Source organism: Marmota monax, unplaced genomic scaffold (assembly GCF_021218885.2).
Source record: "Marmota monax isolate L192 unplaced genomic scaffold, Marmota_monax_Labrador192_F-V1.1 WCK01_AAM20220418_F8-fsc00064, whole genome shotgun sequence".
NCBI lineage: Eukaryota > Metazoa > Chordata > Mammalia > Rodentia > Sciuridae > Marmota > Marmota monax.
The window spans coordinates 178,651-190,822 of NW_026694542.1; the positions used below are offsets into that span (position 1 = coordinate 178,651).

The 12,172-nt window shown below is 46.9% G+C and overlaps 1 protein-coding gene across 1 annotated transcript in view; it reads left to right on the forward strand.

Annotated features, from left to right (window-relative positions):
- Positions 1 to 12,172, forward strand: part of Rnf43 (ring finger protein 43) — a 61,529-nt gene that overhangs the window by 43,802 nt on the left and 5,555 nt on the right. The window contains exons 2-6 of the mRNA XM_046420631.2: positions 2,324 to 2,446; positions 9,140 to 9,214; positions 9,311 to 9,442; positions 10,060 to 10,164; positions 11,574 to 11,735. Coding sequence (XP_046276587.1) covers positions 2,324 to 2,446; positions 9,140 to 9,214; positions 9,311 to 9,442; positions 10,060 to 10,164; positions 11,574 to 11,735 — 597 coding nt within the window. The remainder of the gene's footprint in view (positions 1 to 2,323; positions 2,447 to 9,139; positions 9,215 to 9,310; positions 9,443 to 10,059; positions 10,165 to 11,573; positions 11,736 to 12,172) is intronic.

The following is a 12,172-nucleotide window of genomic DNA, read 5'->3' on the forward strand; positions in this document are numbered from 1 at the left end:
AGAGCACCCCTGGATTCAATCCCCAGTACTGCAAAAAAGAAAAAGGCAATGGACTTCTGTTAGAAGTCTGTTCTGTCTTCCTTCCTTCCTCCCCTTATAGGGTCAGCGATCGAACCCAGGACCTAGCACATGCTAGGCAAGCACTCTACCACTGAGCCACATCCCAGCCCTTACATCTTTTGATCTACTGGAGCAGCTGACTTGTGATTCCTTACCACACCAGATGAGATCTCTGCAGTCACCAGGGCAATCCTTCTCAAATGGTTCCTGCCCCGTGACTTACTCTTGCTGGCCTTTGCAGCCTTGTCTCCTGCCTTCTCTTTTGTGACAGACCTATCTTCCTGCAGCCCATCTCAACCTGGTGCCTTGGCACAAGTGGCTTCCTCTGCCAAGAACATACCTCTCCATCACCATCCTTTTTGCTCGTCCACTAGGTCAACACGTACCTGTTTAGCCTCCAAGGAAGCTTCAAGTTATCTTTATCCTCCATGTAGGATTATTTTTTTTTTTTTTAATTTATTTTTTAGTTATCGGCGGATACAACATCTTCGTTTTGTATGTGGTGCTGAGGATCGAACCCGGGCCGCACGCATGCCAGGCGAGCGCGCTACCGCTTGAGCCACATCCCCAGCCCCCATGTAGGATTATTAGTCCCCTCTTTTTTTATTCTCCCACAGGCCCTTAAACAAACTGTCATTGTAACCTCACAGAATGATGTGTTTCTCTGCTTGTTTCCTGAGCTGCTTCAAGACAACAAGTTTCTCTTATTTGTCATTGACTCCTCAGTGCATTTTACAGTGCCTGGCACTCTGGGATCCTTCAGTATTGGTAGAATTAAAAAATGAATGAATGTATGGACAGATGAATGGACAGGGAGACAGAATAACTGAGCTTGTTGAACCAGGAGCTACAGCTTCACTCAAGTGATTATAGCCCAAGCCTCATTCCAGCCTTTTTCTGGGGACAGGGGGTGGGTAACCTTTCTCCCTCACTAAACTTCAATCACCACCAGCCTAGTAGTCCTTAAATTCTCAGAATAAGATTGGAATTCCTTCCTATTTTGACACACCCGACCTAGAGATTTTTATTCACAAGGATACTATTCAAAGCAAGGTAGTACTTATTTATAAAGAACCTACTCTGTTCAAGGGACTCTAGGGATACAATGAGAGGAAATAGCTGAAAGTGCTTTCAGAAAGTGACTGTGTTTCTAAATCTATCTTCAACATTATTGTCTTCATAAATTCAAAATTCTCTATGGTTTCCCTGGTGGTTCCTTCTGGAAGTCTTTCAGACTTTAGCATGAGTGGAGAGGAAAATGTGGGCAGCTCCCTGGGAGGAATTCCTTTCTTTCCAGGATACACTGAGTTTCCACCATATGGGAATCTCTGGTAGATAGGATTATCCAGAATAAAATAAACCATCCTTTGTTCTCATAGCACTCTGTCATTTTATTCAGGAAAAGTTGTATTCCAGTGGGTTTGAGAATCATCTTGAAAGAGAAGAGTTTTAGTAGGGCAGTCTCATCCCGTTGATGAGGGGATCCTCAAATTTCTGGTAGTTCATGTTGGCCCACTTCTCTTTTAGTCATTGTTCAGCATCAACTGGGCTTAGAGGCACGGGGACTTGGACTGGACCTTTAGAGTAGATGGGCCCAGCTGGCTCCTTCTCCACTGCATCTTTTTGGGGACAGGAGGACGTCCTAGGAATTATGCTAATCAAAGTTTAAGCCTTAACCAAGCCTCCTCCCAAGGTAGTCACTTCTCCCTACCAACACCTTGCTTGATCCTGTTATGGGCATAGGGAACAGGCAAAGGAGGAGAGTGGGAAAAGCAAAGTAGCATCAATTTAGTAGACCCATGCCATGGGAGAGATGAGAATCTACAGGACAACAGCTGTTGGGGACATCTCAGGGAGGCAGGAGGCACCAGCAACACCTAGTTATTGGAGCAAATAGAAGGATCAGGAATTGAGAAGCTGGGGCCAGAAAAGGAGCTCTCTGCATCTGGCCAGTTTAGAAAAGCAGGTCTGGAGGGTTGTTGGAGCTGCTTTGCAGCTGCCTCTTTATTTACGCTCCTCTAGGAGAGCCTTTCTCCAACCTGTCCTCCCACCTGTATCCTTGGCCCCAGACCCCCTGAAATGACAACTAATGGTTATTAGCATACTACCAAACTATCCAGTAATAAGGCCCACTCTTTGGTACCACCAAAAGGCCTACTTGGAACCTGCCTAGAACAGTTAGAGGGCTTGGTTCTCATTCCTGCCTCCTAGAGCCTTCCTAACCCAGGTCTTTGTCTCTCTCTCTCTCTCTTTCTCTCTGCAGTCCCACCCCCTGTACCTGTGCAATGCCAGTGATGATGACAATTTGGAGCCTGGATTCATCAGTATCGTCAAGCTGGAGAGTCCCCGACGGGCCCCTCGCCCCTGCCTGTCACTGGCCAGCAAGGTAGATTCACATTTGACCCTCCAAATGCCCTGAATGCACGCAGCTCCAGGCTGTGAGAGGCCCCTGGCTGTCTTGTTCCCTTGTCACTTAAGAGATGTGCTTGATTCCCTCAGGTTTTCCTCGCCTGTGACTGGTCAGAGAGAGGTGAAAATCCATGCCTCTGCCTTTTCTCCACCAACCAGCACCAGCAGAACTTTTTGACTTGCATGCTAGCTACCCAGCCTCCTCCTCCTCTATTACTTAGGAATTCCTAAGTCCCTTCTCCTGCCTAGCATCAGAGCAAAGAGGTTTTAGATGAAGGGCTCTTCCATCCTTCAGAAATACTTACTGAGCACTTTTCCAAGAACAGCAAAACAGAAGCCATCGCCCCTACCCTTAAAATGTTTGCCTGTTTTTCCGAAGTTGTGAACTGCTGGCCTGCAAGCTAGCTTTGGCTTGCACAACGGTTGTGCTTAGCCCACACAATGACTTTTCAAAACATAAGTCAATTGCTACATTTAAAGATTGGATATGTTTACATAAAACTCCAGATTTTCAGCTTTTCTGGAAGAAAACTCAGAAGCTCCAACAGCACTTGCCCCACATTCTCACAGGCCACAGTTGGCAGGAGCTAGGGAGGAGCTGCCTCCTCTTTACAGCTGCGGGCTCCCTCTGTTCACCATGTTCTACTCTATCCTGCTACCTCACTGGCCCTGGAAATATTTGTGCTTGTGATCCCTGCTTTAACTAATAATGAGAGTTGCTGTTTTCTATGTGCTTTCCACTGTACCCAGATTGACATACATCAGATTCTTTGTATGTATCATCTCATTTACTTTTTACAACAATCGGGAAAGGCAGGTATTACTCTCCATTTGGCATAGGAGGTAAGTGAGAATCAGAAACATTAAGTGACTTGCCAGAGCAACACAACTCAGGAGAGGTGGAGCTGATATTTGAACCCAGCCCTGTCTGGTTCTCAACTTAGGTTTTTAATCTTTCTACTGTGCTGCCTTCCATTCTAGCTGGAAAATTTGAATGTATGCATACAGTATATTTAGATTGTATGTGGCACAGATGGGTGTACTTAAGGGAGAGGATCCTGCCTCCAGGGTTGGTAAGAGAGGAGAGTAATACCCACAATCTTTGTGCTGGTTCCTTGTACTCAGGCCCAGATCCCCTGGGGATTTCCTGATCCTCCTGAGATTCAAAAGGAAATAGCCTGGGGTTGTTAACTCATCCCACAGAGGGCAGGGATATGGGCAGATTCTGAATAGAGCTGAGTTGGGGGTGTAGCTCAGTGGTAGAGTGCTTGTCTAGCTTGCACCAGGCCCTGGGTTCAGTCCCTGAGGCCCCCACAGGTAGTTGATGATATTCTCCTAGTCTGGCCATGCTAATGCAGGAAGGGTTCCAGGGAAGGTAGGAAGCAGGGGCTGGGTCACATATAGAGGAGCTGGAGACTGTGGCATCCCTGCAAAGCTCTAGAGATCTTTAATGAAAGCAAAATTTTGTTAGGCTAAAGCTGCCCTGTTTCTGGGTATTTCATTTTCCCTGTTTGACATTCATTTATTCATTTGGTAAGCAGCCTGGACTACATGAAGTAGAGTGTGAGTGTGAGTAGAGCATGTGTTGGGGGGAGGGGGAAGAAGTGTTCAGAGAAACTATGATGGGTTTCTTGTTTCTTTCTTCTTCTCTTCCTTCTCCTTCTCTTTCTCCTTCTTCTTTACCTATTATAAAAGACAAATATGTTTATCTGGAAATTTTACAGAAAATTATAACTAAGTTCTTAGAAATGTCTAAAATTCTGCCACCCAGAGTCCCCACTGTTCTTTTACTGGAGTGCATGCCTTCACAGCACATAGACACTTGGTAAACTCAGGGTGCATCTATGGGGGAGGCTTCTCTTTGCCTCTGGAGGACCACACTATTGTAGAGAGCTGGGACATGTACACAGATGCTGTGATCAGCGCCCTTTGAAGTGTTGTTTCCTTCACCATAAAATGAGACTTTGATTTCTATCCCCATGATTACAGGGATAAAAATGATGTATGTCAAGTGCCAAATAGTACCTGAGTTAAAACAAACACAAAACCATAAACCGTTAGGGTTTAGAAGGACTACCTGGGCTGCACCTGGGCTGCTACCTCGTGACCACAGTCCCTGCTTCCTCCCCTGCACATACTCATTGCCTGGTTTCTCCCTGTCACTCCGTGGGAATTACTCTAGCCCCAGCCCATAGCTTCTGATTGGTCAGTTCCAAGCCTTCCTATAGGTTTCATCCTTTGACCTGACCAAGTAGCTCCTACCTGGGCTCCCGGCTCAACAGAGGTCTGTGAGAGTAGTAATGTGAGTCTTTGAACTACTTCCAAGGTTTCAGAAGTCCCTCGGGCTTGATTGAAACATTTGTTTTTGCTTTTGGTTGGAATTCTATCAGTTAAATGTGTTAATACAGATTATCTCATGGGAATATGAATTGCATATAATAAATGTAGTTAGTTTAGCATGTATTTTTTAATATAGCCATAGGGGGTATAAGAATAAGTTGACATCTTTGGGAAGGTAAAACTTGAAAACCATTGACCCATATAAGCTCTGTTGTGGTTTTTCCTATTAGTATCAATGTTGCCGCCATCATTGACAAAGCTGGGACTTGTGAGGGTTTGAAGCCTGGTTCCCCCACTGTTCATAGTATGACTTGGGTATTTTAGCTCATCTCTCTGAGCTTCTGTTTCCTCATCTATAGAAGTAGAATAATAATAGGACTTATGTCATAGTAGTCATGAGGATTTAATGAGACAGTACAAATGGAAGCTCTTAGCCTTATGCACATAGTAACCATTCAATAAATGAGTGCAGTTATCATTCTATCATCATCATAGACATCATTATCCCCCACTTTTTATTTTTTTTGGTGTTGGGGATTGAACCCAGGGCCTCACATGCTCCACTATGAGCTACACACCCTCATCACTAATTCCAAGCTTGTATAGTTCACAAAGCTGTCCCCGCCACCCCTTCTATTTTTTCTCTCTCTTGCTCTTCTCTGAAATCCTCACCATGATTCTTTGGGACTTTTCCAATCTTGTCACCACCCCTAGCTAGTCACCCAAATTGGTTTCTGTTTCTTTATTTCCACACTCATCCTAGTGATAAGCCAGGCCCTTATCATCTCACGCCTGGACTAGTGCAGATCTGGAGAGAAGCAGGTGGATGCAAGCCCTGCCTCTGTCACCATGGAGACCACTGCTTGGTGGTTAAGGGCAGGCACTCTAGAGGCAGAAGTCCTAGATGGGAGTCCTGCCTCTACTCCTTATCTGTTGGTGACCCTGGGCAAGTTATTCAGTCTCTCTGAGTCTTGGTTTCCTCAACTTGAAAGTGGGGCTGATGGGACTGGGGTTGTAGCTCGGTGGCAGAACGCTTGCCTAGCATACATGAGGCACTGGGTTCTATCCTCGACACCATATAAAGATAAATAAATAAAATAAAGGTATTGTGTTCATCTACAACTAAAAGAAAAAAGACTGTGCCTTAAAATAAACGTGGAGTTGATGGCTTTCTTATAGAGTAAGTCATAAATGAAATTGTATATGCAAAGCATGTGATAATAGCTGATATAATCACAACCTAATACTTAAGGAACACTTACTATGTGCTGGGCCCTATTTTAAGTGCTTTCCATGGACCAATTTTGTAGTCCTCACAATAACCCTATGGAGTGGGTCCCTTTATTATTCCATTTTACAGAAAGGAAAACCAAGGCACGGACAGGTTAAAGATCTTGCTGAAAGTCTCACAGCTAACAGTTGGTAGCAGAGTTAGGATTCAAATCTAAGCAGTCTGGACAGAATGGATCTCAATAAAGATTATATCCTTTCTCCTTCTTTCTACCCTTGCTTTCAAGTCTGGAGGAATCCCACCTCTCCTATTGAAACTTTTCTTCCTGGCACAGTAGAAACAGAAATTCCTCCCTACGGCACACTTCCAGCAGTTAGGGTCCTTGATGTGCTGTCAACATCATGTCCTGCTCTGTGTACGTTTCATGGAGGTGCCTTGGTGTAGGGGTAAGGCAAGGGCCCTTCCCCCACTACCCCCACCTCAAATGAGCTGCCTCACATTGATCTGTTTTGTATATTGAATATTTGTGTCAGATCAATATCTGACAGATAGTGGAGGGAAAGGCATTCTGAAGTGAAAAACATTGGACTGGTCTATTCCATTCATTTGTGCTCTAGAATATTATCAACATTATAATTTGTGCACATACATGCCTTATCTCCACAACTAGATCATGAGTTGTTCTAGAGGGCCTGGCCTTCCCTGGCTTGGTGCTTACTCAATCTTGGATGAGCAAGAGATATACAGACAGTGTTGCTGTGGTCTGGAGGAGAAAATCTAAGGCCTAGAGAAAAGCAGCAGCTGACCAGTGAGCCCAGTGAGCAGAGGCAGGATTTTATCTCACTCTCACTGCTCACTCTAATAACTCACAGGCAGGCTAGCTTGTCCCTAGGGCTGGCCCACTCTGCAGTACACAGCAAGGCCTCTGGGTGGTCCTTTTGAAACCCAGTTTTCTGTCCTGTGGGCCTGTCCACCCTCTGTCTGCATTCTAGATTCTAGTCTCCAAAGAAGTACTTTTTTTCTCCCTAACTCCTATTCTCTTGGGAGCAGGTGGGATAGGAGGCATTGGGCTGCCATCTGTCCCCAGATCTTGCTTTTTATTCCTAGAATTCTGGACACAGGAACCCACTACCTGAAAGTTCTGTTTGTTTTCTCCTGTTGGCCAACTCTCTGGGCTCTTTGATCACTTTTACAACTTTGTAATTATGGGCTGTAATGGGTTAGAGTGTTTGAACATCATAGTAATTGCTTTCTACTGTTCCTACCCCAATTCTTCAAAGAGAGAGGGGTGGACAAGCAAGAAAATCTCCAAAGAAACAAGTCTTTACTCTTCCACATGCTATTCCGGGCCAGATTGGGTCCAGGGTCTTGTCTGGGCATAGGAAACCTAAGGTCCCTACTTCATGACAACTGGAATGTGAAAGTGCCAGTAGGGTTCCCCAGCCAGGAATTCCTTTCCCCTGTCACCACTCCTTCACCCTTGCTTTGGAGGGCTCTGAAGATAAGGGAGCTTCCTTTTGCCTGGAGGAGCTGAGGTAGGTAGACTTCCTGGGCCAAATTGGGTGAGGGAACAATGGAAGCTGTGACTTCTCAGCTCCTTCAATAATTCCATTCTGAAGTCTTCCTGTGAATTTCCAGTAAATTAGCCTTGGCTGGGTCCAGGCTGGGCCTAAATGCTGGTAGAGGGCCCAGCCCAGCTCCTGGGAGAAGGAGAGAAGAAAGAGGGAGTAGGGAGTTTTATCTTCCTAAGCAAAATGGAGCCCCATTTGAGTGTCTCCACCACCCTCTCCCACTCCCCTGCCTGCAGGCAGCTGGTTCTGAGGGGCCCCTGGTCTCTGTCACTGCTTGAGGAGTAGGGAGCAGGAGCAAGGAGCTGCTCCCAGCCTGCCTGGCAGGAGACCTGCCCCAACAGGCTCTCCCTGGGAAGGCAAGCAGAGATCAAAGCCCTGAGAGATGAGTAAGTCCCAGCACTGGCTCCTCTTGCTGCCACTACCACTTGCAGTAGGGTTAACTCTTTCAATGCATGCTGAAGGGTTCAGAGACTCAGCAGGGGCCTGGGATGGGAGGTTACAATCTGACACCATTAAAATGAGCCTTTGCTCTAGGGAGGAAGGCTGGAGGGGGCTGTGCCCAGCAAGGAGACCCAACACCAGGTCAAGAGCAGCTCCCTGGTGGTGCCTGTGCCTGTAGTTGGTTGTTGGTTTGCTGTTGCACCTCCACCCCACCCTTAGCTCTTATCTCCCTCTCCTGACCCCTCCACAGCCCTAGACCCCTGCTTCTTGTTCTCTTCCTGGCTCTGATATCTGCTCTGCCTGGTGGCTAGGTTCTGCTTCCTCGCCTGCTCTTGGAGTCCTTGGTGACCATGCATCTGCATGTGGACACCGTTGTGTCCTGGTGGGAGCAGCTCCTCAAGTCCCTCCCTACTCGAATCACCCTAAAGGAGAGGATGAAGCAATAAAGCACTGGACAAGGACTTCTCTAGGTCCTGGAATTGCAGCCAGAGAGAGTTGGCAAGCTGAGAGTGCTGGGGACAGAGCCTATGAGATGGGTTGAGGCGGGGCTTTCCACAGAGGGGAGTCCTGTGGGAACAGTGTCCCAGGCTCTCCAGCACTCTGCCTGAGCAGGGGATGCCCCACAGGCTCCTCTGTCAGGAAGGGCTGGGTCCTGGAGAGTCCAGCCCTTTTCCAAACTTCTCTGTTTTCTTCCTCTTCCTGTGTGTCCTCCTCCCAGGGGTTCCAATCACTCATTACTTCTTGTTCTCACACCACTTGTGCCCCGAGGGCAGAGGCTGTCCTTAATTTATCCTTCACCCATTCTGAGTACCCAGAGCCATCACTGGGTACCCAGTAAACCCTTATGTTTATTCCAGTATGAAGGGAAAGACTGAATGTTACCTTTTGAAGGTGGGACCTGGGTGAGCTCAGGGCAGGGGGTACTAGGCTCCCTGACTCTGACTCCTTGCATGTGGACATGTGAGTATGCAGAGGTGCGTTGCATCCAAAATCCTTGGAAGGGATAGATGTGAGGTCTCAGGCTTGGCCTTAGACAGTTTGTGTCCCTCTCTGACTCCACCCAAACCTCTTCTGTGTGTCTCTGCAGGCCCGGATGGCCGGTGAGCGAGGAGCCAGTGCAGTTCTATTTGACATCACAGAGGATCGAGCTGCCGCTGAACAGGTACCCAGGGACACTGGGGTGTTCAAGAAGGGAGCTGGACGAAGTTCCCAGGGGGAGGAGAAGTCACAACAGCCCTTATGGACACTGTTTCCATAGCTGCAGCAGCCCCTAGGACTGACTTGGCCAGTGGTGCTCATCTGGGGTAATGATGCAGAGAAGCTCATGGAGTTTGTATACAAGAACCGGAAAGCCCATGTGAGGATTGAGCTGAAGGAGCCCCCTGCATGGGTAAGCACACAGAACCTCCATCTTTGCCATGGCACATGTTCTTACCTCTGTTTTGTCCTGTGGCAACTTCTACCCTAACCCTTAAGACTCCTGGAGCTGAAAGAAACTCTAGAAACCCTCTGGGTCCAAGTTCATCCCTCATCTGCATGCCTTTGGGCAAGTTTCTCTCCCTCTCTGGGCCTCATCTACTGAATGAACAGGTTAGGTCCAAAGAGTTCTGAAGTTGCTTTCAACTCTTTGGTTTCATGGTGTGAAGCAGCAGAGCTTGCAGACTTAGCGCTCTGACCCATGACTCCTGGTGGGTGCTTTTCCACTGGCCAGGAATCTCACCCAGCTGATCCACCTTGTAGAGGGGTCTCTTTCCTCCTTTTCCCTCAAACACGTGGGTTTCCACATAGCATTTCTCATAGCTGCACCTGGAAAACCCTTTCCCATGAGTGCCCTGGGCAGAAGGGGACTGCCTAATCCCACTTCTGGTTCATGCCTTCCTTATCCCTCAGATGAGAGACTCGAGGCAACCCCCGCTCTCTGCGTGTCTTCTGCACTGTACCATTTCCTCCCAAATTGATCCATTTTCTTGTGAAGTGTTATCTTTTTACTCTCTGTTTGCCCCCCAGCCAGATTATGATGTATGGATCCTCCTGACAGTGGTGGGCACCATCTTTGTGGTCATCCTGGCTTCTGTGCTGCGCATCCGGTGCCGCCCCCGCCACAGCAGGCCGGTGAGCAGTGTGGGCTCCCTGGTGGAGGTGGGCATGGGAATAGGAGGGAGGGAGGGGGACTGAAAGGAGAAAGTGAGGAAGACAGGCACCTTGATGTTCATGAAACCATCCACTGACATCTAAGTACCCTGGCATCTGCTCTGTTGAATTTCTGGCAGCTTCTCCCCAGATTGCTCATCCATTTGTTCCCCAAATATATTTAGCAGCTATTATGTCAGACACTATCCCAGTCATTGGGAAGAGCACAGTGAGAGAAACCACAAAAACTAGACCCTCAAAGAGTTTTTATTCTAGTGGGAAGAGACAGACAATAGACTAAATACATAAAATAAATAAATACATAATATTTTAGATGATAGAGAAAATAAAATAACCAAAGGGAGAGAGAATACAAAATGGACAAGGTTGTTTTTATTTTTAATTATTTACATATTTATTTATTTGCAGTTCTAGGGATTGAACCCAGTGGTGCTCCACCATTGAGCTGCATCCCCAGTTCTTTTTTTTTTTTTTCAATTGTTGATGGACCTTTATTTTATTCATTTAATTGTATGTGGTGCTGAGAATTGAACCCAGTGCCTCACACATGCTAGGCAAGTGCTCTACCACTGAGCCACAACCCCAGTACCCCCAGTTCTTTTTATTTTTTATTTTGAAGCAGGGTCTCACTAGGTTGCTAAGGCTGGCTATGAACTTGTGTTCCTCTTGCCTCAGTCTCCTGAGTAGCTGGAATTCCAGACGTGAGCCACCACTCTTGCCTCTGTGATAGGCAAGACTGAAAAAAGAGAAACCAAATGGGAGGCTATTACAGGAATCCAGGTGATAGTAATAGTGGCTTAGATTAGGGAGGTAGCAGTGAAAGTGGTAAGAAATAGTTATTCTGGGTATATTTTGATATATTTTGAAGGCAAATCCAACAGGTTTACTAATGGCTTAATGTGAGTTATTGGTGTGTGTGTGTGTGTGTGTGTGTGTGTGTGTGTGTGAGAGAGAGAGAGAGAGAGAGAGAGAGAAGTCAAAGATGGCACCAAGATTTTTGGCCTGAGCAATTAAAAGAATGGGATTGCCATTTATAAGATGGAAAAGATTGAGGGAGGACAGATGTGAGGTCAGGAGTGGTTAATTAGGACTTCATTTTGGGACATATTAAATTTGACATGTCTATTAGATATCCAAGTTACAATGTCAAGCAGCAGTTAGTTAAGAAAGTATCTATCATGGGTCATCAGAGGAAGAAAAATTTAATGAAAGGAGGTAGGCAGGAGCTCTGAAGGGATAAACTCCCAGGGGTGGCCAATTGACCATATAATCTAACTGGATGACTAGGAACTAAGTACAAGCTAGTGCCCATGCAGTGGGTGAGGAAACAGAATACTTTGCCCCATACTGAGTCCCACTACTCTTCCCAGGACCCCCTTCAGCAGCGAACAGCCTGGGCCATCAGCCAGTTGGCCACCAGAAGGTACCGGGCCAGCTGCAGGAGGGCGCGGGCTGAGCGGCCAGACTCAGGTAGCAGCTGTAGCTCAGCCCCTATGTGTGCCATCTGCCTGGAGGAGTTCTCTGAGGGCCAGGTAAGGCGGGCCTGTGGCTCACCTCCATGACCAGGTAGGGAGGCACATTGAAGCTAGAGTGGGAGCTAGGGTGGGAGCGGACAGGCCTAGAACTGGCATCGGTGCTCTGGCTATGTCTGTGTCTTGTGTATCCTGCATGAGACAGAAGCAAGGGACTTCTCTGAGATTTGGTCACTTTCCTGGAGAAGAGCACCATTGTTTGTGGAAAGAGAACCATGCACCAGACCACAGTGGTACTTTAGATGGGTTATCTCATTTCAGCCTCATGACAGTGAAAATTAGGTAGATTTGTCTTTTATCCTCATTTTGTAGCAGAAAACTGTTAAGAGACTTGCCCAAAGTCATGCAGCTAAGTGGCAAAACCCAAATCCATATGAAACCAAAGACCACACCCTTTCATTCTCCTGTGAGGTCTTTTGTGATGAGGTGAATGCAGG